The sequence below is a fragment of the Caretta caretta genome, chromosome 5, assembly GCF_965140235.1.
Source record: "Caretta caretta isolate rCarCar2 chromosome 5, rCarCar1.hap1, whole genome shotgun sequence".
Taxonomy (NCBI): Eukaryota; Metazoa; Chordata; order Testudines; family Cheloniidae; genus Caretta; species Caretta caretta.
The window spans coordinates 112,609,223-112,635,812 of NC_134210.1; the positions used below are offsets into that span (position 1 = coordinate 112,609,223).

Here is a 26,590-nt window from a genome sequence, read left to right on the forward strand (position 1 = left end):
TTGATAAAAGTTGCCTTCAGAATTCAAAAGATGAAAACTTTTGCAAACATTTTTTTTTCTTTTTCAATCAGTTCTACTAGTAGTTATATCCAGGTCAGTGGTTCTGTGACTGGTGGTCCTGTGAAGAGATGGTTGGTCAACATGGGGCTGGTTCTCCTCCATGGTGCCACTGAGGAGGATTTAAAAACAGCTAAAAATGAGCTAGCGGTATTACTTTTCCATAGAAACAATTGCTGTAGTTGCTGTAGGAATGCTCTGTATTCGGGAGGGGTCGGGCATGACATAAGCCACAAGACTATTGCTAAAGTGTGGGCCCGACTGAAAAACTTTGAGAACCTCTGATCTAAGTCAGTCAGCTCATATCTATGAAAGGACATACACCAGGGAAGAGAGATTTTCCTTGCATTAATATCAAATTTTAAAAAGACCCTCAGTGTCTGAAAAACAGATTGTTTACATGCGCAATTGAGATTTTCAAACACTCACAAGGTCTCAAGGTGTTTGCATCCTCATTTTGGTTCAGGCCATTTAGTTAAAGTAATTTATTTCTTTTTACTCTGTATAACAATGTGTCCCTTGTTATAGTACAGAGCCTTATTTTGCATTCAGTGATATTGGGGTCAATCCAGAGTAATTCAGTAAACTTCAGTAGATTTACATCAGTGTAACACAGAGCAGAATTTGGCATGGAGTCGCCCTTTTAAACCCATATTTATTGCCCTCACACACAGGGCCAGTGTTTGTTTCATTTTAATTATGATAAATTAGTTACACCAGAAATGCTGATTCCCTAAAATTGAGATTGTCGGAAATGTTATTTATGCCCAGGTATTAATCTCTAATTATTTTAAGTCTCCTGCATTACTACTTCTAGGCTTGCTCTCACTTCTGGTCATTATCGTACTCCGCGTCCCACATGTGGGCCTTTGGCAACCTGAGACGTATGACTTGTGTTTTGATTTTCCTAGCCAGTTCGCTGACTGCAGTGAGTGAAGTTGGCATTTTGCCTTCTGGTTGTTTATTTTGTTACTGCTACAGAAAGTTATTCATAAGATGTATTTCTAAATTTGCCAGGGCATTTTGGCTTGTCTATCCCTGCCCCCTTTTCTTGTCTTAAAATTAACTATTCCCATTACAAAAAGAAAAGGAGTACTTGTGGCACCTTAGAGACTAACCAATTTCTTTGAACATAAGCTTTCGTGAGCTACAGCTCACTTCATCGGATGTTGCATCCGATGAAGTGAGCTGTAGTTCACAAAAGCTTATGCTCAAATAAATTTGTTAGTCTCTAAGGTGCCACAAGTACTCCTTTTCTTTTTGCGAATACAGACTAACACGGCTGTTACTCTGAAACCTATTCCCATTACATTTCTGATGTTTCATGGGACAAGGTGTGGGAGTCTAGCAGAAGCGTTAGTCTTCTAAACTTAAAAGAGCTAAATTTTCTAAAATCTGCAACGCTAAGTTGCATGTGAAAACCACAGGGCAGCTCAGTGGCAACATAACAATGGGAAATTGTAAATTCTTTGGACAATTTCTCATTTTGAGCATGTTAATGGCATGTTTTGCACACACAATATAGGCACACCTCACCAGGTTATTTTAAAAAAAACAAATTTTTTGCCTTGATTTTCAGCGCTTGGGCCTGCCCCCTCACTATGTTTCATGACTAGGAAAAAGAATATAAGAGAAATGAGCCACCCATTTTGTTTCCTTACTCCTTGCTGAGAGAAGTGGGACACAGCAAAGGAAATGAGCTTCTGCTGTCTTTCCATACCTCTTCCTAAGAGGAAAGACATGGCTATAACTTGAGTTCTCTTCCCCAGGGGTATCATTCTTACTGATAGACCCTTTTTTGTTAGCACTATCTTGCGGTTTGGGGTCCCAGTTAGATACCACCTTGTTCTGAAGACTTGGAACAGGACAGAAGTTTCCTTTGCAGTCCTGCCTCGCACCAGCAAGGGCCACTGCCACTCTCAAGTGTGTTCTATAGGCTGCAGAAGCTGCCTGTTTTTCTAGTCCTCACTGGCTTCTGCTACCTTCTTGCCACGTGCCTCACTGCTACAATCATGTGGGATCCATAGCAGGGGAGAATGCTCTGGTAGCTGTCCTGGGTGGCAGGAGAGGTGAAAAAGGATCAGAGACACAGGAAGCAGCAAAGAATAGGGGATGAACACAAAACGGGGAAAGAGAAGAACTGTACATGGAAGAAGAACAGGAAATCTGTGGGAGAGGGAAAAAGGAAAGTGAAGGTGTGGGAAGGGTGAGAGATGGGGAACTTCAGAAACGGGGAGAGGACATGATACCAGGGAACAGTTTAAACAAGGGAAGTCAGGGCCTCACTGTGGGGAAAGAGAGGGCTGAAGTGTTGCCCATATGTGGTGCAAAGGGCATGCCTAACATCTACCCCTCCAGGGGTAAGGAAGGAGGTAGCCTGCTCAAACTTCCCTGAAATCCCAGAGGACATAGGACCTTACCAGACATCTCCCTAGGCAACACGGGCAAGGGGTAAGGAAGGTGGGGGGAGGTGTATGCAAATAAAGGAGAATGAGAACAATCTAAAAACAAAATCCATTTTCAGACCCCAGTGCTGGATAGTCATATAAAAATAAAATTAATATTTCCATCACTGACTGGAGCTTAGTGGCCCAGACCCCCAGCATATGTGGCAATTTGTTTCTGGAAAAAAACATTTCAAATGTTGGCAACTCTGGGGGAAGGGACACTTCCATAGGCTCTGGTGTCATACCGTCCCGGCGAATCTTAGTGTCACCCTTGCTAGATACAAGGAAAAGGGGCCCGCTGCAGCACTGGAAGAAGGGCTGTTGTACTACATGACCCACTGAAAGGTTTCTAAATCCAGCTAAGCACAAGGAGCACCATATCCACCTCCATTGTGAACATTAGGGGACTTTGAACCAAGCCCCCATGCAGACAGGAATCTGTAGAGAAAAAGAAAAAGTGAGGTTTCTTTTTTTTGTGGGAAAATGTTCTAAGAAAATATGGTAAGAAAGCTTTGGCATTGTTTACTTTAAATAGGGGTGGATATTTTAACAAATTTGAAGTTGTTAGTATTCCTTTAAAAGTCTGCTTGTTCAAATCCAAGCAGCCTGGGTTTTTTCCTCCATATTTGCATATTAATACAACCTGCAAGTTGATTTGCATATCAAGCCACACCCTCCAACATGCCCCCTCCTTTGTAAAATCCACTACAACTTGTGCCTGATAGCGAGGGTGACCAGATGTCCTGATTTTATAGGGACAGTCCTGATTCTGGGGTCTTTTTCTTTTATAATCTCCTATTACCCACCACCCCCGTCCTGATTTTTTACATTTGCTGTCTGGTTCCTACTGATAGCAGCCCCAGTTGTACAGATGCACACTTTGTGGATCATCATTGCTCTCAAACATGCCTTCTCAGAGAACAAAAGGGTATGATTAGAAATACTAGAATGTTCACCAAGTTTCAGGAGATAGCTGCAGTTACCCATAATAAATCCTATTTTGATGGAAGTAAGGGTCTGATCTTGCACCACAGCGGTTAATAATGCTTTTACCATCCATGGGAGCAGGATTAGACCACAACTCTGCATTTAGCTCTTCCTGGCGATAAGGTGTTTTTGCAGCACATACAGTTCTTTTGGACACTTTTCTGAAAAAATACAATGATTTGGAGGTCTCAAAGACTTCAGAGGAATGTACAACCTCTTTCAACATCCATCAACAGAGGGCAGCCTTCTGCTGCATGTATTGTCTTAGATAGTCAGGTCTGGCCAAGGAGCGCACAGTGCAGTTCAAGAGGAGAGGTGTAACAGTAGCCTTTGCACTTTCCGGATATGGAGCTAGACTCTCAGTGTAATATTTATGCTAATAGTCATTGGAGCATAAGGATTTCTCAGCCACACCTCTTTGTCAGCAGGGGCTAAGGGAATGGCAGGAGAGTCAAGACACTGCTACATAGGTTCTGTGCCCCCAGAGGTTTCCTCCTAGTCTAGGAGGATGCTTCCAATCCCACCATGCCAGCTTTCAAGCAGTTTTGGGTTTGGGTGTACTGCAAAGCAGCCACAGTGCAGCACAGCATCTAGACAGGGTGAAAAACAGTTGAGGAAATTATATAAATGTTAGTGTTGTGCAAACAGTTTCTATCAAACTAAATTAAATACTCATAGTGCCCTATTTTAAATGCTGAGATATTCCGAGACATAACTTCGTGTTTAAAGTACAGAGGTTACTAGCATTGTCTTTTTCAGGTTTGAGGTTCCCTAAGCCCACACCATTTTGAATAAAATTTTAATGACTACAGAGGTCTCTCTCATTTTTTAAGATTATCTGGTACTTTGTCCTGTATAGCTCAGTAATCTTAGCAGCCTTGCAAAGGTGCCAGGAAAAAGCACCAGCCCAGACAAAAATCTACCTGCCTGCTCTTGATCATGATGAGTGGTGATAATGAAGAAAGGTGCTGTAGTCACACAGAAGAAAAATTACATACTCTGGGCAAGTGGATAATTAGGATTTTGCAAGACCGACTCCTAGTTTTCCTGAGTCATAGTGGCTCTAGTTCCATGCAGATCTGCACACTTGTTCAGAACAAGCACAGCTGCCAGCCAAAGGAGTGAAAGTGGAAGGAAAAAATGGCTGGGGGTGGGGCAGTTGGCTAATCAAAGTACAGTACTTTGTTTTTCCACCAAATACAGGGAATGAATATGAGTGTTAGTCTTGATTTTTAGATCAGACAATACGAAAAAACAGAGATCCAACCTTGGGAAGGCTTCTGTCAAAGAAGTTTACATTTCCATGGTTGTTCATCAGTTCTGAGGTTTATAAATTATAGTAATTGAAGCTGCAATAACAGCAGGTCTGTGTGAGGTAGAGATTTTTGATGGTTTGCATGGCATTAATGAATGAGGTATGTATCAGGCCTGCCAAATGAGTTGCTCTGATATGATTGATGAGAGTTTTTGCTGCAAAGCCTGCACTGAGTTTGCCTATACGCTGCCTTATATGCTCGTCATTTATGCTTTCAGAAAGGGGTGTGACTGGAGTAGGAAAAAAAAGTGACTTTACACGGAGCAAAAGTTCTAAAATCTGCCTTGTAAACCAAGTAAGGGAGTCTTCTGACTCATTCTTCCCTCACTTTTATTGATAGTGCAGTTTAACTAGTATACGGCCCTATACTAGAAAAAAAAATTACCAGTATAGCTAGGTCAGTTAGAGTTGTGGTTTTTTACTAATATATCAGAATGAGCGCTAGTGTGGACACAGATCTGCCAGTAGAAAGATATTCCCATATGGCTTATTTTGCTTCCCAAACCAGAATAAGCTAAACCTGTATAAGTACTTTTATACTAATACACTGTGCTCAGACCTGGCAAGTTGTACTGCTTTAAATATACTGTTATATAAATTTAATGTATATTTAAAGCAGGATAGCTTTTTATGTGTAGACAAGCCCTACGAGGAGAACTAGGTCCTTAACTTGTATATCGAAATGGTCAGACTTTTCTCTGAATTAATTTTCTTGCACCATGAAAGCATTGCACCAGCAGTGCTACGGTTATGGTTCACACAGCGTTTTCCTACATATTAATTACTTGAGAACTTATTACCTTTGGGCTGAAATTTCTCACGCTCATTCTCATCCCAGAAGACTGAATGGGTATTTTTTCTCCATTCCTTAGCACCTGGGGCAGTTATTTATACAGTGTAAAGCTCCCATTCTGATCTGGTAGCATTTTCTACTCACTTAAGTGTAAATGGCTACACATAGTGCAAGGCAGCAGAGCATTAAGCCTTGTGAGTTTTCTGGTTTGTTTGAGTAGGTTGAAGAAAACCTATATGGTGACTTTAGAGTTAACTCAGAATGGAAAAAGTTTTTCAATCATTTAATAATTAAAAAAAAAACCTCAAAATCAGGCAGATACTGTCCTGGCACTTGGATAATTCAAAAATGGTTTGGGTTTAAAACTTTTGACTTGGCAGGCGTGTAATCCTCAAGGAATGCATGCTTTGCTCAATCTGAGAAATTAAAAATGAAGGGAATTCCGTTCTGGTGTAGATGAAGAACAATGTAAGGGCCAAGTTCTCCATTCTGTTTTTCACTGAGAACCTCTGCTGAATATTTTGAATAGAGCTCCGTGAAATTTTTCAACCCAAACGTTTTTTTGGGCAAAAATGCAGATTCAACATAATTGAACTATTTTGCAAATTTGTGTCTGTTTCACTCAATTGTTTTGGTCAGAAAATACCTTTTACAAATTCTCCCAATATCAAAATGCTTTGTTTCAACATTTTCTTAAACAAAACATAATGACTTTGCTGGTTTCAAATTATTTTTGTTTCAAAATGTCCTTTAAGTTTATTTTAAAAATTCAAAACATTTGAAAATGAGGGGAAAAATCAAAGTGAAACATTTTGATTTTGTTGAAATTAAATATTTTGATTTTTCCAGAACCCAAAAAATCCCTTATTTTCAGAGCTCCAATTCTGAACTCCTGCAGCCTATGAAACTCCCCTTGAGGTCAGTGAGCTGGGATGTGTGTTCTGGAGCCACACTTCTGAAAAGACATCCGGATCTGGAGCTGTCTTCTGCACACACACACAAGGCCCTGCTAGTGTGGTTCTGCTGTGTGGGAGGAAAAAGAAAGATTTAGCAAAGTCCATATAAGGGGTGCGGAGTCCCTAAGCTCCATAGGGCCCAGTGGCTCTGTAGCACAGATTTGGGAGTAGAGTGGGGCTGGGGGATCTGTTTTTACACAGTGATCCTCTTGCCCTCCCAGGTAAGATGTGAGGCAAGCACTGAGGAGGTTGTACGGTTCTACTGCTGCCCTGTGGCTTAGTGAAAGGATTCCTTTCCTCCTAGCCCATGAGGAATACCCCCTCATGCAGTCTGGCTGCCAGGGCTATGCGTCAGTGTTAGGATTTGGGCTGAAGTGGGGCTGAAGTATAGTTATGCAGCCAGATACACGCTGCTGCAAGGACATTTATGCATTCTTGGGAGGTGTGAAAAATTACTGATGAAATTCAGGGATAGGCTTCAAGCTCAGTTTCTGATGCTGCATTTCTTTACTTTGTTTACGTAGTTGATGCACTTCTTCAGGAAACCCACTCTACATCAGGAGAGAGTTTTTTAGGGAAGGAATGGGGAAAAGAAACTAATGCTAGGAATATCAATGCTAGGAGTAACAAATAAGCAATTGCATTCAAGAAACAGTTATGCCTCAGTTTCCCCATCTGTCAAATAGGCATTATGATCCTTACTCTCTTTTGTAAAAAGTGCTTTGAGATCTATGGATGAAAAGTTGCAATATACAGTAAACACTAAGTATTGTTGTGGTATTAAGTTATTAATGCGTGGGGGCATTTTTCTTTTTGGACACAGGAGCTGTGAAGGGCGAAATATTAGATACAGAACATGCAGCAATGTGGTAAGTGAACCTTACTTATGATGGTAATACTAATAAAATGTATTTGTAATTAATATAATTATGTAAAATAAGTAAATAATAAAAATTGGATGGTAGCACTAATAATGTAATTATTTAAATAATATGGGTGCCTTGGGAATACTGTTATGTACCTCGCCATTTCTAGAGCTAATTTGGAGGGTATGGAGCAGGCGTGGTAGAACCATGATACTAGCATTGTTCCAGCCATGATTATTTACTTCCTTTATAAACTGGACCAAACCCATAAAGCATGGAGAAGTGGATTCACTGTTCTGTATAGCTAGTTCGGTGGAGGCAAGGGCCTGGTCCTGTTCTAGTCCTTACTTTGGTAAAACTCTTACTGACCTCAGTAGGAGATTTGTCTGGCTGCAGGACTGAGCTCTACAGGACTGACTTCCACAGAGAATGGGAGGAAGGTGGTGGCTGAAGAGAAATATGTGTCTGTGTGTCTCTCTCTCATTCTTCTGTTCCTCCCTAGGGTTGAAATCTGTTTTGAACATTTTATTAGGATGTTTTGCGATGGTCCCTTGCATTCACCTATTATATTTTGCCATTGTCTGCCATTCTAAAGGTTTTCAGCTATACCTGGTGGTGAAATGCAGTTTTCAATACAATAAAATAAGCATCTCTAACTTCTCTTCTCGGCAGAACAAAGAGCTGTTTACACTGGTGGACTATAATGTGGAAAGTCTTGTATTATGCTAAAAATTGTAAAAATTCCCAGATTACATGGGTTAGCAAGAATTTCACTGGTAAAAATCTAAATTAAAGCCAGTCATGCATTCGGTCAAATTTTCACACCTCACAGGGCCAGATGGAGAGGCCTCTCAATGGGAGCTATGTCTCAGAAACAGCAGGGTAAAAAACTGAGTAAATTACTCTGGATTTGGCTCATGTTTTTCACAGAGCACAATTCAAAGAATTGGTCATTTCTGCACAGCTCTAGCATCACCATGCAGAGAGAATTATTGTCCCTTTGACTTTCACTTCTGCTTCAGTCAAAAATTGTGCTACTCCGGGGGGTTTTCTTTGGGTCACTGAAATCTTCCTTCAGTCTAGACATGTGCTGCACTAACTGACAACAACTTGAGTCCTCAGTAAATAAGCCTGCCTGCTGCTTCATGGGCTGTTTTCCAACTGTGAGGCACTTACACTACACCAGGACTGAGGAGAGCAGGAAGGTTAATTTGTGTCAGTCAAGCCACATAGCTGTAGCTCCACGGAATATGACATGGAACAAAGGGAAGAGACACTGTCGAGGCTGATAGGCCTAAAATTAGACCCACCGGCTTTAGTTTGGTTTTGAAGTGCATGCATATCGTGTCAGCCCTCCTCCCTGCCTGGTTGGCTCCTGTAAGCAGAGAGAGAAGTGAAATGTACAAGGATCCTGCTCTGCATGGGTTTGCTGTTGCTGGATCACCCTTCTGAGAAGCTGTGATTTCATGTAGATTAAAACCCTGTGTTTTGGAGTTGCTGAGCTGATTTTCCAAGACACAGGGTTTTTGGTTTTTTTGTAAATGTTATTTTTAGGTTAGGTTCAGTTTTGGGCCTGTGGACCTGGATGGTTTCTCTTTAGAATAAAAGCTCCTGTAGTTTTGCCTAGAAGAAATATCTTGACTTACCTAATACTTAACAATATTGGCTCCAAACTTCTGATCACGTTAGTAATGTAAAATTCACTTGATTATCCAACATCAATTAGCCAAAACTTAAACTCCTGGTGTGAAATCCAGACCCTACTGAAGTCAATGAGAGTTTTGCTTTTGATTTTGGTAGGGCCTGGATCTCACCCCTACTGTGTGACTCTAACATGAACTTATTCTGAAGAAGGTGCAATGCTGAATGTTGCTCCATTGTTCACTTATTGTCAATAAATAGATAGTGCAAGCACTGCAAAAACCTATTTGAAATAAACCTAATTAGACCTTCTAGATTCAGACCTTAGTGTACTCAGACCTCCACTGTGCATGCTTTTGGTCATCTGGATGGTCCTAGCATCTGACTGGAATGCTTAGCATACTTGATTAACAAGAAACAGTTTCCAGATAGAAAAGGAGTCCTTGTGGCACCTTAGAGACTAACCAATTTATTTGAGCATAAGCTTTCATGAGCTACAGCTCACTTCGTCCGATGCATCTGATGAAGTGAGCTGTAGCTCACGAAAGCTTATGCTCAAATAACTTAGTTAGTCTCTAAGGTGCCACAAGTACTCCTTTTCTTTTAACAGGTTGAGATGTATTCCCTATGTAGCTCTGGTAGTAGGATATCCCTAATGTCTTTGAGAATAGTAAGAGTCATATGTTTCTTTTGACCTATGCCCTCTGTATTTGCATGCTCAATTATCATGAGTATACATGCAAATGCAATAACTGGTCCTGCAAATGGCTACTTACTTATGTATCGAGGTACAAGAATGTAGAGACACAGTTGGATGTGCATTTTTGCTCACAAATCTCAAGTATCCAGCTTTGAAACTTTGTTCCATAAAAACCTGGAAAACAGAGAAGGTACCATCCTGGATGAACATTCTGCCTCTAGCAAGGGTTTTCAAAATCCATAATGAATCTAGCCACTTCTTCATTCTTTTACACATGGAAAAATTCCTTTCTGATTATTGGAGGGATCAACTTATGCATGAGCTTCAATTACCACTACGTTAGCATGGATAACTTCTGCACTAGTGGTATAACTGGACATAAAATTAGCCAGTCTTTTTATTTGTAGTTATCTCTCAGAGCTCATGTGCCTTTGTTTATATGACTGTCCTCTCTTGGAGAAGGGCAGTTATAAATGCTAAAAGCAAACTCTTTATTTGAGGGGATGAAATTAGAGAACTGGAACTGTACTTCTTGGAGTTTGGCAATGAACACATTTTCACAGACATTATCATTTGTGGGATTTTTGCCACAGCTGTTTTTAATTCATCCTGAAATTAGATTACAGGGGGGGAAATGTAGAACGGGAGAGGAGAGGAAAGAGGATAGAGAAGTGCATCTATTTCTTCAGTGACCTGTATTATTCTTCTGAGAGCCCCAGTCACAGCTGGGGGCTGTGAGAGAGGTTGACACTGTTGTCTAGGAAGCTTTTGAGCAGTCCTGTAAAGGAACACATCTGATTTGGCACGCTTACCAGTTACACTGCCTTATGTCCATCAGAGACTGGAAATATTATGAATATGAAGCCACATGTGTAAATATTGAAAGTAGGAATGAAAGACTCTGAAGATGATTTGGGTTCTTAATTACTTTAGAAACATTTTTATATAAACACTAATATTGATTCCAAATATGATTCCAACCATTGTAGAAATTCGGGTGGGGTGGGGGAAGCCAGTTGGTTTTCTTTAGAAAATTATTCTGAATGCAATAAAAACATGTTTTGATAATTATACGTTTTATGGTATGAAAAAATAAACATTTTAAAAAGGGACTCTCACTCTAGGTGGAATTTCTGGAGCCGGATTCTTCTGCAATGCTGCATTGTGGGCAGATTATAGATGGATTTTTTTTCTTTTGAGCTGATGAGTTGTGCCTTTTCTTTCCTTCAGTCTATTTCTCAGCTACCGGATTCTCTCCTATTTATCATGTCAAGGCCATCATTCAACCTCCTGGTCACCCTTTCTGTCTGCCTCTCCATCACCAAACTTTCACCCTGCTTTCTCTGTCTGACCCAAACATCTGATGTCCCCAACATTCAAACATTTTTGCACAGTTGAAATGTTCAGATTTGTCACAAATACTTTTCATTTTGATACACTGCTTCTTGGTTCTAGACAGAAACAGTGATGAGCACTTGAGCAGGTTTGACATTCCACCCTGTTCCACCTTCCCACGAGCATGCCAGTATGTTATAACACACTGAAGAATCTTTCCCGGCTATTCGAACACCACAAATAAGGCTCTTGTGGTGTTTTCCTCAAATGAAAACAAGCACATGCCAGAAATCTCACAAGAATGCCTATATTTGTAATACCTTTTAGATCAATTATACAGACCCAAGGTTGAACCTATAGATGTTAGTTCAAACCAAACCACCAAACCTTCTGAGCATTGCCCATAACCACTTCCCCCTAAATCTTACCTTCTCTGCTTGGCTACAACACTACACGTACATTTTTTAACAGAGAGTAATTAACCATTGGAACATGTTGTGGAGTCACCATCACTGATGATTTTTAAATCAAGATTGGATTTTATTAAAGGAATTATTTTGGGGAAGTTCTGTGGCCAGTTTAGGCAGCAGATCGGACTAGATAATCACAGTTATCCCTTCTGGCCTTGTAATCTGAGTCTATTTATTTGATTACACCACCTTCTGACTCTCATACAGACTTCCTCCCTTCCTGCTTCTTACCACCATGTGATCCTTTTGTGTGAACAAGCATCAACACCGCTCTCGTCTTTTTTTTTTTTTAAAGGGGCAATGTTGTTACATAGTTACACTTCAAAATATCAGACCTGTAAGGGATGTGCAATATTCTCAGACAGGTTGTAATGGCTTGCACTTGTGGGCAGCACAGTCCTTGCCGGAGGGAATGTCAGATCTGTTCAGGTATTTAGCAGTGTGTAGTTTTTCCACCTTCCTGTGGCTGGCATATCAATAAAATCTTTTGTAACAAAACCACCTAGGTTGGGGCTTTGTTACAAACGTAGGCATTTTCCTTCACTTGGATGATTCTGTAAGGCACTTGACTAGGCTGCCAACATGCGCAAATTTGCTCATGTAAAGAAGGTAACCATAAGCCAACTCGAGTCTCTTTATTAACACCAAGTTTACTTAAACTCCCAGAGTAGGAACTGAATTATGTTTTAAATGACAGTTCTCCTGCACTCAGACCACTTATTATGACTACATCCCTTATTGTGGAAGGAGTTTGGTTTGTGTTTTTCCTCTGGACATGTCCATTTTCAGAAGTTATTTTCATAGTAACTGCCTAAGAATTATTTCTTTGTTAGTGAACAAGTGCCATTAACTATGTTATTGTAATGATAGATGCTTTAAGGTCTGAATTTGTGTTTCCCTGTCATCTAGCAAAATAACTGTGATCCTGCACAACCATTGTTTTTTAAGGAAGGCTTTATCCTAAATAAATACATCAAGAAGATTGGCAGGGCAGACTAGGGGGACCACTGCAGGTGTTCTTCTCTGCCCCCTCTACACAAGTGGCATTTTAGGATTCTGATCAGACTATAATTGATCTGGATAATTTAATAGGATTCATTTTCAGTTTTTCTGGTAAGTCTTTCATTTCAAACCCTTGAATTTCCATTTTCTGTAGTATATTATTCTCTCATACACCCTTCAGACCACAAAGTGTCCAGAGTGGCATATTGAAGATCGCTCTGCAGCTGGACAGAATATTGTTTCTCAACATAGCTGTGCTATTCAGCAAGAGCCCAAAGCAAATGCAGGTTGCAATCCACTGTTCTTCTTCAGCTAACATGAAATAACAAATGAGAGAGTCTACAATAGGTGATTTGATACAAATCTGTATCAAATCAGTGATTCTTTACTGCACATTTAATTTCTCTATTTCAGTGAAGTATGAGAAAAGTGTCCCCAGATTCCCACCATCCCAACCCCTGAAACACACACACACACACCCCAGAGCAGTTCAGTTTGACAGCATGCTACCTACATTTATACCATAACTTACAGTTGTGAGCATTTTTGTAATAGGTAGAGGCAAACTCTTCTTAGAGAGTTATGCCCAAATTAATGTGTTAGTCTCTAAGGTGCCACAAGTTCTCCTCGTTCTTTTTGCTGATACAGACTAACACGGCTACCACTCTGAAACCTGAATTAAAGGTTGTGTCAGAGAATTGGATAGACAATTTTCTCAAGATCTTCATTAATTTTTTTGAATTTTTATGCGTGACTTTTTGGGTTTGACCTCAAATAGTCAGCCACAAGCTCCTCATTGAGTATTAGAAGTTGAATGTTGTGCTGTACTATGTATGATGGGGGGAAAAAAACTCCCCTTAGACTTTGAAAAGCAGTCTTCATATATGATCTCAATGTTGTGATAATTTGGGAATTCTTAATCAACTTGTTCTTCAGGTGCTTCTGCTAGCAGAAAGACAAAGCCTCCCAATGTATGTGCTGTTGAGCTACTGTTGACTTTTGTGGGGTATCTGCAGTGCTGCTTACAAACCAAGTTACTGTACATCTGTAAAGTACATACTAATGTCCTGATCTCACTTGATAACAGAAGTGATTCATGTTTCTTTGGAAAACTGTTGAATTACCACTGTGTACAAATAAGCAGCACTGGAAATGAAATAAATTTAGAAGTCTACAAACAAAGTACTGCCCCCCTGGAAAACATTTTTTTACCCATATTTAGAAACACTTTGATAATCTGTTCTTGTCCCTCTGAAACAGCAGTAGATCAAAGTGCACTATGGAACTTTTAGCACATGGCAGCATGGTCCACATGGATATTTAGGGTATGTCTACACTGAATTTTAAAACCTACTGCAGTGAGTCTCAGAGCCTGGGTCTACAGGCTTGGTCTCGCACTACGATGCTAAAAACAGCTGTGTCAGTGTTGTGGCTCGGGCTGAAGCATGGGATCCGAAGCTTCCCCCGCTTCCGGCTGCACAGCCTGAGCCCAGATGTCTATACTGCTGTTCCTAGTGCTGTAGACCCGGGCTCTGATACTCATTGCCATAGGTTTTAAAATGCAGTGGATACAGTGTAAGAGCGTAGATTTTACACCCCAGCTTGCCGGGCACTAGGTCTCCATATAGATAAACTCCAAATGCTGAGTGCACGATATAGTACTATCCCAGCTACAAAACTCATATCACAGGTCAAAACCTTTCTCCTGAAAATGTTTGTTTTTTGGAAAAACTGTTTCATCCAGTTCAAACTTTTTCACGAAACCTGTTCAGTTTCGATAGCATTTTAAATTATTCAACAAAAAAACGTGTGAAACAAAATTTTCATTTTGAACTGAACATTGTGTTTTGGTTTGCATTTTGAAAACAGAAATGAAACAATTTCAATTAGAAAAGATAAAGCGAAAATGTTCATTGTATTTTGGGTTTAGGAAAATGAAAATTACAATTAGAAACAACACAAACTAGCTCTGATAACAAACCTCCTTGGAAACTGCTTTGATAGTATTCAGTTCAGTGGGTTCATTGAGGGATGAACTTCGGAAAGGCAGTGGAAGTGTATTTATTCTGAAGATAACTAAAAATATGTGACCATAGCTTTGCCTTCTCAGAGCAAAATCCTACCCTGACATAAGACCCATGTAATCCTAGTGGGTTTATGGGAGTAATGGCTGACTTTAGTCATTATTTGGCTGGTTATCTTAGTTGTGCTGTCACTGTGTGGTGACACAGAGCTTGGAGTTTGGTATAGAATAAAAGCTTCTGTTGACAGTTCCTCATTTATTCGTAAGTATTTATTTATTCTACATTGCTGTCGTCTTCTTTAGATGATGCAGTTCTGCTGTGGTTCTCACTGAAAGTTTGCCACATAGGCCCCAGTTCAGCAAAGCATTTAAACGTGTGCATAAGTCCTATGAAAGTCAACAGAAGGGGCAGGACAATGGATATTCAGGCCCTAGGAATTTGCACTTGAATTAGAGTAGCTACACCAGTGCAAAAAAAAACCCCAGTACAGACAAGGCATTAGGGACCAGTGAAGGTTCGACTACATCACAGGGCATTTTGCTGTTGATGTCAATGTGAACAGAGTGTGGGGATAAAGCCTCTAGATAGTTTGCTTTTAACAAACAAAAGAGAATATAGGTGTAAACCTGACCTTATTTTTTAAAAAATGCCCCTCACTTTGGTGGGTCTTTCTTTCTTTGGATTACATCATGCAATGAATTTCTCTCTTTTTAAAGACTTTTTATGGAAGGCTCAAACAAACTTAAGGTTGTGTAATCCCAAAGATGCTATGCAAAATAATTAGAATAGTACAGAGGGAAAAATAGTAGTGAGCTAAGCAGTAGTGAGAGCTCTGTAAAGTTAGTCCTACGTTTACAGAAAATCTCCCCTATTGCAGCTGATTCTTCTCCCATTGCTTGCATCTCCAGGTACTGTATGTCTGTAGAACCTGCGGCAGGCCACAAGCCTCCCAGCCCGGGTTGATTGTCTTGGGCTAACAAGGCTCATTCTGGCACTCTAAAAATAGGTGTGGAGAAGCCCACCCCCTTCCTAGGTTTCAGAGCCCATGCTCCAGCCCGCGCTGCAGCTTCAAAGCACTATCTACGTAGCTGTTTTTAGACTACTCGTGTGAGCCCTGCTAGTTCATGTGTGTCAGCCTGTGCTCGGAAGCTCACTACTGCAGGCTGTGTAGACATACTCTCAGGTGCTTACTCAGTCTTTACTCAGACCAACTCCCACTGCAGGAGGACCTCAGGATTTGACTGTGGAGTCAAACTACAGCACATATGCCATGGAACTGATTCAATAAACTGTTATGTCAGATGCTACACAGAATAGTCCAGTTGTTAGCCGTTTTTTGTGGAAAGGAAAAGCTCAATCTACAGTAAATCTCTCTTGGCCTCTGAAAATATACAAGTATCTATACTGTAAACTGTTTTAAAGACTCCACAACTGCTTCCACCTTATAACAGCCTAGATATGATCTTTTACATTTCACCCACTAAGTAAACTTTAAAAAGCCTGACCCTCTTTTGTCCCATGTAATCTGATCTACCTATCGCCATCAAGGGACATCTGGGATTCATCTTATCTTTTCCACTGGCTCGTTGATTAATAGAAAGTGTTTTGAATGGGATTCAACTATGGCAGAACTCCACGGACCTTATGAATTACAATAGGGGCAAATAAGAGGTCAGGTTAAAAAAACAATTTGGAGGGGAGGGAGTGAATAAAGCCTTAATAATGCAGTCAGGATTAGGTGCGTAAGAGATGAGGATGAAACTTCTGTGTTTATTTTAAAATAGTAGGTTTCATAGACCTAAGGGATTTCTGATCATCTTTAAAGTGAAGTCTGTTTTCACAGGGATGGAGACATTCTCGACCTGACTGGATGAACTGAGTTTATAGACATCCTGCACTGACTCCATTGGTCAGAAATGTTCCACAAACCTTTGCATGTTGATGATCATGAAACAGCCTTCTATACCTAGCAGAGTGATTCTAGGCAAAGTTAATTCAGGAGCCGATGCCTTTTTTTTTTTTTAAACTCACTAGACTTTTGCCTGCCCTGAGAAGCCTTAATGAGGAGGGAGGGGAAAGCAGCTGAAAAGAGACTTAAGTTGAATGAATCTTTCCATCTTATCCAGCTCTTTCTGATTCTCCAGGAAAGGCCTTTATGCCCTATTTCTACACAAACCCACAGCCATCTTTATTAAAAAATATTAAAATTTGAATGTAGTGCTTAAGCTAGAGTAACTCCCGTCTCAGGTTCAGTCAGTTTGGCAGGTTACTCTTCCAGGGCTAGATACTTAGCCGGTATAAAACCGTGTGATGCTGCAGGGATGCAATGGAGCTAAGCCAGTTTACACTAGCTGAGGATCTTCCAGCTCTTCCAACCCCATCCAGTTGCAACAGCTGACCTTCACTTTTTTTAGAAAATCATTGGTGCAAAGCATTTTCAGAAGTGGGAAAGCATCATGAAATCAGACCCTATGGTTCCTGCTGACTGAAAACCTGCTGGTTGGACATTTAAATTTTAAAAAGTGAGGTGCAGGGAGATTGTGACAGACAAGAAAAGAAAGCTTATTGTCTTATATGAAGTTGTAATAATTGTTTAGAAGTAAATCACATTTTACAGGGTGGAACAAACATGTGGCCAAATATCACGACTTGGTCTTGCTTGCTCATTCAGCAGCTACAATACCAATTTTTAGCCTCTAAGGTCTTGGGGGCAGGGACTGTATTCTGTCTTTAATTAAATGGTTGCACAATGCCCAACACAATGAGGCTCTGCCCTCTACCATAATACAAACAACAAATAATAATACTTACCAAGAAAAACCCAACGTATGGACATGAGGGGAAAACAAAATGAGCCAAATTTTGTACTGACTTTCACTCCATGTGTCCTCATTGTACCCCATATAATGGAAGAAAGAATTTGGGCTGTCACTTTTCGTAATGGTCTCCCTTTGGAAGTAAAAAGATACTAATTGGTTACATTTCCAAGCAGAATCACAAAAGAAACGTGTGTGTGTGTGTGTGTACATGGCAGTAAAATTCACCCCAAGCCCAATGAAGAGGGTCAAACAAGGCCTTCAAACATGTTTAGTGCCAGACTTAGGGCATTAATGGGAAAGAAGTGGCGTATATGGCTTGTACTGGTTCTCTGCACAATAGGGTCAAATTCTCACCCTCTTTTGCATGTGCGTTCCAGTATGTGTATGCTTATGCAGTATATGTATGGGTGCTTACATTTATTCTTTGAATGGCTTGAAGTTTCCCATGAAAACGTCTTTTAAAAACTAGCTCTGCTATTTAAATCCATTGTTCTATTTTGATCAGGGAGATCAAAGACTGTAAGTAGTTAACATTTGGTCTTGGTCACCTGCAATGTCCTGAGAGCTTGTTATGTTGACTATGTATTTTTATTTATTTGATTTAAAAATAAAACCCAAATAAACAAATGTAGTGAAACGTGTACAAAGAAGGATTATGAACTCTCCATGTTGTGCACTTTATTGGGCCTTTTGTCTTTATAAAAATAAAGCTGTACAAGCCAGGAAGTTTTGAAGGCAGAGCCAAGCTAGAACCAAACAAGAGTTCTGGCTTGGCTCTGTGAGCTAAAGCATAAGCCAAGCTATTAGACCTGACTCTCCCCACTTATGGACAGGAAAATTCAGAGGGATATGCACTGTAAGTTTTTGTGGCAGGAAGTGAGGCCACAGATTGTCCCTTCCTTAGTTAGTGAACACATAGTTAAACCAGATCTTGGATCAAACTTTGATTGCCTTGTTCACCTTTGCTTAAAAGCATAACAAAGGCCCAATTCTGCCTGCAGATACACATCTATGTAGGCAGAACTAGACCTATAATGTGAATCTGTTCTGTTCGGTCTGGGTAAAGGGTGCCCAAACTTTGCCCCAAGCAGAGCCTCATTGGCAGTTTGCCAGAAGCATGAGGAAGGGCACAACTAACTTGTGTATAAAATTTACAGGGTTTTTTTTAGAATGGAAAATAAATGCATCCAGACATAACAGTATGTGTTCTTGTATTCTTCCATTATGGATTAACAGAAATTGCATGTTGTCTGAGTTCTGCAGTAGACCCACTTTGTCCTTATCCCCTACACTTACAGGGAGAGGGCGATTGAGGATCATTTTAGAACTTGGATGTACATTACTCTAGAGTAGGGGGCAGCCAAAGTCCCTTTTCCCACCACTCCTCCGACTGTCATAAAGTTGTGCTATTGTCTGTGGTATGCTGTGGGAACACCATTCATTTCACACTTTAAGCATGGAAGACTTCCATCCCCTCCCAGTGTGGGCATGGTATATGGGAGACTAAGGCTCAAATCCCGGCTTTGCAGGATTCCTAGGAAGTGCGCGAACCACTTGGCTATTGTGTCAGTCTTTCTTTCTGGCCCAATGAATAGTTAATTATTTATACAAAGTGGAATAGCTCCAACAGGAGAGATTGAACCTACTCTGAATCAGGCGGAGCAGGATCTTGAACCCAGATGTCCTACATCCCAGGTAAGTGCCATAAACACAGGGCCATTGGCTGTTCTTGCTTGTTTTTTAACACTTTTTTTTTTGCAAGGTCTAGTTTTAGTTCTAGTTCCAAAGTGGAACAAAAACAAATGTCAAAACATTGCATTTTTTCACAAAACAGAATATTTGTTTTCTGTGCAGCCTGAGTGCACCAATAAAAAATGTCTCCCAGTTTGCTGACAAGAGCAATCTGAAAGCTTGCCAAGTAAGAAATACTATTTCTTAGAACCTGATCAATACAAGCCATAAAGATTTTAAGTTTTAAAATTTACCTGCAACACTCACAATGACTATACCTTTCCTACCGAACAATGTAGCAATTGGAACTGTTTAAAAATACCAGCAAGGAGTTAACAAATGGAAGTGCAAGGGAAGTATTGTAAATAGCTAGCACAAGAAACTGGGAGTGCTGGTATAAAACAGAGAGGACACATTTTGGCTAAATAGCAGGAAGGCTTTTCTTTGGACAAAGCTGTCAAAAAATGTTGGAATCTCCATCAGAGAAGAGGTTTACTTCAAGGCAAGACTAGATATACAGGAAGCTAATAAGGATACCGTAGAATTTTGTGAGTACTAGGGTCATTGTAGTTAGATATGCTAAAGACCTACTGAATCAAGACCAGGGTCCATTTTTATACTCCTTAGTAGATAAAAGACATAGCCTCCAAATAAAGGACGTAACGGATATAACATTGAACAAGCACTTAAACAAACACCAAGAAGAATAGCCTTGACTGCAGAAACAGGATGAGTTAGGGAGGACTCAAGGGCCACTGAAATCCTAATGCAGCAGCATTGCAAACTCTTGCTATTTTATCACAGTTCTCGTGAAATTTAGTGTTTGACCTGTAGACCCACTGCCTGAAATCATGTGATTATTCAAGACTCTTTGTTTCCATTTAATAAAAAGAGGAGTTTTTAGCCCTCTGGTTGCAGAGAAAAGCTTAAAAATGTGAACCCTAAGGGATCAAAAAGCGGATGATAAATAGAAAGAACCCAAATTTTACAATTTTTAGAAATCTCATGATTTTAAGTGAATCTCATGATTTCACGAGACTCAACTCAATATTTTTGAATGCTAAGGCTTAGCAATACTGATACAATATCTCTGTCTATGGAAAGCATTCAACTGTTATCTCAGAGAGAGCAGTTCAAATAAGATCTGTATTCACCAATAAGTGAAATCTGTACTGGGTGGTCTGAATAGTCAGCAGCTAGCAGTCCTTATCACATAATTTATTGCAAATTAGGGCATTTATGTCTGCACCCAAAATGTTTCAGAAACCTTCCTAGAGAGCTTAACAAAGGATTTTGTTTTTAACATTTGTACAGCAAAACCTAAAAAATTGCTGATTCTGTGGATTGTGAAATCTGTGCCTGTATTAGTCAGGTTGAAGTAATACAAATATACGTAGCATTTTTCTGGCTCTTGTTGCTTCACTGACTGATTTAGGTCACTGGGGGGTGGGGAGGGGGGAGCTAGTTAGGAATGCTTATACAAACAAACATTTGAATTGAGTAATTTGTGATTTTTTTTCCCCAAAGGAAAAAGAAAAGTTCACTAAAGATTCATGTGTGTAGGTAGTTTTAAAGTTAATAAGAACGTTTCATGACTGATAAGTTTTATGGGTAAGACAAGCACATGTCTGTCCTATGCTAAAACATTTCCCAGTGGCCTTAATGTTTTTCAGTATTGCTACAGTAACCGCCTGAATGCATAGTAGTCTGGTGAACTACTGACAGATAAAATGGCAAGGAATACTTTGACCAGTGTGTGTGCCTGAGTGAAAAACTCCTACATCTAAGTGTGTTACTCCAGTGCTGCCAGCTGTGCATCCTTTGACAAGGATGTAATTAGCCCCTTTGGAGCTGACCTCTTTTTCTCTCCCTTTTCTCCTCTTCAGGACTGCCCTCCAGAAGCTGGTGATTTTCGGGCCCAGCAGTGTTCTGCTCATAATGATGTCAAGTACCAGGGACAGTTTTATGAATGGCTTCCTGTCTTGAATGACCCTGACAACCCATGTTCACTGAAGTGCCAGGCCAAAGGGACAACCCTTGTTGTGGAACTGGCTCCCAAGGTTCTTGACGGCACGCGATGCTACACTGAGTCACTGGATATGTGCATTAGCGGCTTGTGCCAAGTAAGCAGGGAGTTCTTATTCTAGCAAGTGTAGTAATGATTCCTTTCCTGAATGTCTGGCTGTCACTCACTCCTTGTTCCTCTCCTCCTCCACCCCCCTCTTTATTTGCACAGCTGTAGAGTTTTCTTTTTATGTATTTCTATTTTCACAATCATTTTAATATGCTTTCTGTAAACTACTATAGGAAGAGATGGGCTGGTTCATGAAACAAAGGGATTTTTCTTTTTTTCTTTTCTTTTTTTCAGGGTTGGGGGTGATGACTTTCCCTTCTTTTCACCTGAAAAAAATGTGGTTATGGTTCCTGCATTTTATACATTTAGCTATAGTAGCTGATCCTATTGAAAAAATATCCTAAAAAGGAACAATTTAATATTTTGCTATATTTTAGAACTTCCCAAGATTGAGGAAATTAATCTGCCCTGGAATATTGCTATTCAAATTATTCTCTCTATAAGTCACAAACAATATAGAAACAACATAGCACACAGAAAAATGTGTGCACTTTATAAAGCATATAAACATTGCTACTAAGATTAATGAGTCTTAGTAACAATTCTGCATTGGTGTCAGTGACATTAAGATAGCTATGGGCTTTTATAGAAATGGTACATTTTTTCCAGTGGATCCAACAATAAGCTATATGTGTCAAATTTCCAGCCCAGCTAGATGACTTTCTTCGTTTATGTGACTGGGGTCAGTCTGTGGCATATCATGTGTCTACAAGCTGTTCCCAAAGGTAATAATGTCAGGAATAAAGAGTTAGCTTTCGTTGTGTGTGACTCACTACCATTCCCTAAGTAGAAGGTGGTGTTCTCTGCCCCCCACTGGCGAGTATGGATTTGTTAATTTCCTTCTCAAGATGCTCCATAAAGAATTTAAGATATATATTTTTGGTTTTTATCCCTTATTTTTCATATTGCTGAGAGGTTTAGAGATCCCAGTAGCTAAGTGTCATATTTATGAGGATTTTTGTAATAAGTATTACAAGCAAGTTGACATTTTTGCTGTACATATGACCACCCACCAGTTTAGCATAAAATCAACACAGACTTCTGACTATATTCGGAATAAGCAAAACTAGCATCATATGTAGTGTTATGGAGTTAGAAGTAGCTTTATCAGGAATCCTAGACTCATTAGGAGAACATTTAGATGTTGTTGAAGAGATGCGTACGTTATCTTTATTTACAACGTGGCGGGTGTGTGTGTGAGAAATGTACCATTTAGTCGTTGTTGCTGATTCAGTGAATGCTTCCTTTTCACTTTTGACTATTTCTTTCTATGGTAGCAAGCAGAGAGGATGGCTCTGCTGTTTAGGGAGTCCTACAAGATACACAGTATCCCCCTTTTTCTTTTTCAGATCCCTTTGATTACAATATGCAACGATTTGCTAACACATAAGGGCCATATCTTGCCTTTGTTCTGATGTACAATACCCATTAAAGCAAATGGAAGTTTCACATAAACCTCGATGACAGTGTACATTCTTATCAGTAGTAGAAGTTTAAGAATCCTACCTTGCCTATCCTCCATAAATCTATTTGTTAATTGTGGCTTTAGTGTGTTGTCATGCAACGTGTCCATCGATACGAAAGGCAGATTCTAGTGGAAGGATAGGAATCGTGTGAATAATGTTGTAAACAGACTTTCCTTAATATTTAGAATACACTTAGGGTGGGGTTTTCAAAAGCGCTCCACGGTGGCCTATTGCTGCTGGGAGTTTTGCTGTTGACCCCCGTTGGAGCAATGTTTGGTCAACACTGAGGACTTTTGAAAATCCCACCCTTCCTGTTTGTTGTTATTTCTAACCATTTAAAATCTCCTTTTTTCTTTGGTTTTCTGGAGTATTTGAACCCCTTCTCTTTCCTCCAATCTTCTAGAAGCTCATCTTGCCTTTTAGCAGCTGTTTCTTGTCTCTATCTTCAACTCATTTTCCTGTCATAAAATTCAGATCTGAAATACTGAGCAGTTCTTAGTTTAGACCCCCATTCTGCAAACCGTAAACTTTAACCCATATGAGTACTTGAACTGAAGTCAATGGAAATGTTCACATGAGTAAAGTTAGGTATGTGTTTACAGGATCAGTATTGTAGTTTTTATAATAGAAAGTGTCTGGAGGGCTACAAACTTGCTGAAAGTGGAGCCTTGGCACACTAAAAAGATGGGAGAAATTTAAAACTGTCCCTTTTCTTTTTTAACTTCAGCTCTTCCTATTTCTAGTCTATATATCTGGGCTTTGGGAGGGTGAAAATGATTTTCCTCAAAAGGCTGTTGGAAGCTCTCCCTTTAGTATCTTGAGTTACTAATGGGTCCATCTTGATTTCCTGGCATCACAGGCTACATTCTGATCTCTGTTCCACCAATGATTCTTAATTACACCAACATAATGAACATCAGAAATCCACTGACTCTACTGTGTGCAGATATCGTTGGTGCCTTCCCATCTCTGATTCAGTAGCTACCTTTGACACTTTGCTTGTGAGCTGATGGAGAAATGAAGTTGCTAATTGCTTTCAGAAACAGTCACTCTAGCTAGAGTCATGATAACTGATAACTTTCAATTTTCAATCTATGTCAAAGGATCAAGATCTCCTGGCATTAGAAAGGCATAAGCTACAGCAAAGTAAACTGATATGAAAGCAGTTTAGCTATATATTTTTTCAAAAAGAGAATATTCTGCATGAAAAAATAAAAAATACATGGGAATTTGAATATAAGTGGAAACTTCTCCTTTGGCTGCTGAATGGTTAAGTTGTATAACAGGGCTCTTTGTTCTTTCATTCTGCTTTTCTTATAAAATATCATATTACACTTATTTGAAATCAAGGTTGCCATTTTTCATCATACTTCAATCATCGTCATCACCAGCAGCAACAAAGAGGGTGAGCCAACTACTCTGAGCATTTGTTAAAGCACTTATATTGTCACTTTGTTTTATGCAACTCACACCTAACTTGAAAGCAGACTTAAAGGTACATACCATCAGCTCACAATCTTTTTTTTTAATGAATTTAAAGTAGTTTCAGGTCTTACACCTGCCCATGAGTCCTCCCTGCCCAATTTTTGTGGTTTTACAAACATATTTTCCTGCATTTTAAAATGGTTTTCTCTCCCTAGTTGCTGTGTGAAGGGTCCACGCAAAGATTGGGGAAGAGTGACTATCTGTTCGGAAGAAAAGAATGAAAAATGTTCTTATATGCTGAAAGGAACCAAACTGAAAATGCAGTGGAATATTTTTTTTCTGTAACCTCTTTCAGTTCCAGTAAGCTGTAGTAAATCTTCTAGCAAGCAGTAATAGGGTGAACATTTTGCAGGCAGAAGTGTGATTTTTAAATCGACTGTTAATCTCTTTTAATAAGTATTCAATTTCTGCAGCTTCCTTTTCCCACAGATCCCCAGGATTGGAAGAGTTTGCAAGTCTCATACTCGCCCTCCTCCACTGTTTCCCCACTCCAAATTGATCTCCTGCAAGGGCAGTATTCCAAAGGAAGTTTGTAAGGTTCACATGGGGGTGTTCCTGCACTATTTGTATTATGGTAGCACCAAGAGGCCCCAAGTAGTGTCTGGGCCCCAGTCAGTGTTCAGTAACACTGCACTGCATGTAGAATTGTTGTTTTCTTCAGTAACAATCTATAAGTTCTTGAACTGTTTCATGTATAGTTTTTTATTTACATATTCTCTCTGCATTCATTCAGTAAATTTCTGTAGTTTGTGGACTTAGTTCTTATCTGTTGTCCCCATTGTAACTGATGCAGCATTTTCCTTGGTTATCCAAACAATCAACTGCCTGTTTATGGAGTTCTCCTTTCCCTCGTAATCCCAGCCTACATGTACCATAAGTTAGTGCCAGATGTCTGTAGCACAGAAGCCGAGAGGAGCATGGCCTCTCTGATTGATGCGTACACATAACAATAGTCCATGAAAGTTACTAAGACTTTTAAAAAATAAAAACAAAACTTATATCCTGTCACACAGTGACCAGTTTCTTTCTAGCATTTCCCTGTTTTCCACCAAAAACCTTGGATTTCGCTCTGCTTCTGGTGAGCAGGGAAATGCTGCTTCTTCATTGCTCGCCTTTTCTGTTTTCACTGTTTTCCCTTTGCTTGTCCCTCCTGTTTTCATAACCCTCACACATTATTCTCCCTCTGTTTCACTTTGTCTCCTACTTTTGCTAACTCCACAAATAGTCTTCTTGATAACTCAGCCCAAGACTAAGTATGTGAATCAGTGTTATACTCAGTATCTGTGAGGCTCCAGGTTGTTGGGAGGTTTATCTATCTCCATTTGTGATGACAGTCTTGACATTAAATGAAGTCCCATTCTGAAACTTCCAACTTTTTCAGGTTAAAGGATCAGACTTTGAAACACATGTAGGCAGATAGCTCCCTGTTAGCTAAATATTTGAAGAGGTGCAAGCATGTAAGTTATTCTGTCAAAAGTCTGTTAGCTATAAACCGATGCATATGAAACAGATTCTGATGTCACTTACAAAAAATTGACCATATGAAGAATTGCAACCTGTTAGTACTCTGCTTCTTTTTGGAGTGTCACTAATGTACATACAGACATGAAGAGGTGCATGTTTGGATATGGAAGAATGTAGGTAGATTGGTACACACACAAGCAGGCAGAAAACAACTGCTTAATTTTATAAAATATCACAAGGAATCAAGGAAGATGCATGAGGCCAAGTTCTGCCTTCAGTTACACTGCTATGAGTCTGGAACAATTCCACTCTAATCTATGATTTTGTGTCCATTGACAAACACCTGCTTGATGCTAACAGTCTTGCCTGTTGTTCAAGTCAATGAAATTACTCCACGTTTACCCTGGTGTAACCATGGGCAGCATTTGGCTCATAGTGTAGACCAAAGTGCAGAATTAGACCCAAAATTCAAAGAGCTGTCCGGTTCCAACCAGAGGCTCGCGGTAAATGTGTATTTGTTTCTTCTCTTGTTAGTAGCTGCCTCCTTTCTTGCTGCCAGGGTAAGAGTGCTACCCTCCTATCAGGGAATCCATCATCAGCACATTCTGTTTTTCCTGAAACACAGGATCAGAAGGGAACCTAGAGTAATTTGGGGAACACTGACCATAGAACGCTCTTCAGATGGACATTCAGCTTCTCGCTATAGGGTGCCCATTGTGAGAGTAGGGAGAGGAATTGATTAATGGAGCCGCACATAACTTCTGCAGATACAGGGTTGGAGGTGGGTGGTGAAGGGGAGTTGCTGGGCAAGCAAGAGAATCATAGAATATCAGGGTTGGAAGGGACCTCAGGAGGTCATCTAGTCCAACCCCCTGCTCAAAGCAGGACCAATCCCCAA

General features: G+C 40.0%; 1 protein-coding gene across 5 annotated transcripts in view; it reads left to right on the forward strand.

The window, feature by feature from the left end:
• The window catches only part of ADAMTSL1 (ADAMTS like 1), a 687,776-nt gene that overhangs the window by 459,125 nt on the left and 202,061 nt on the right, over nucleotides 1-26,590 (forward strand). For all 5 annotated transcript variants that reach the window (XM_075128816.1, XM_075128819.1, XM_075128817.1 and 2 more), the window contains 2 exons: nucleotides 7,379-7,424; nucleotides 21,030-21,266. In XM_075128816.1, the coding sequence (XP_074984917.1) occupies nucleotides 7,379-7,424; nucleotides 21,030-21,266 (283 nt within the window). The remainder of the gene's footprint in view (nucleotides 1-7,378; nucleotides 7,425-21,029; nucleotides 21,267-26,590) is intronic.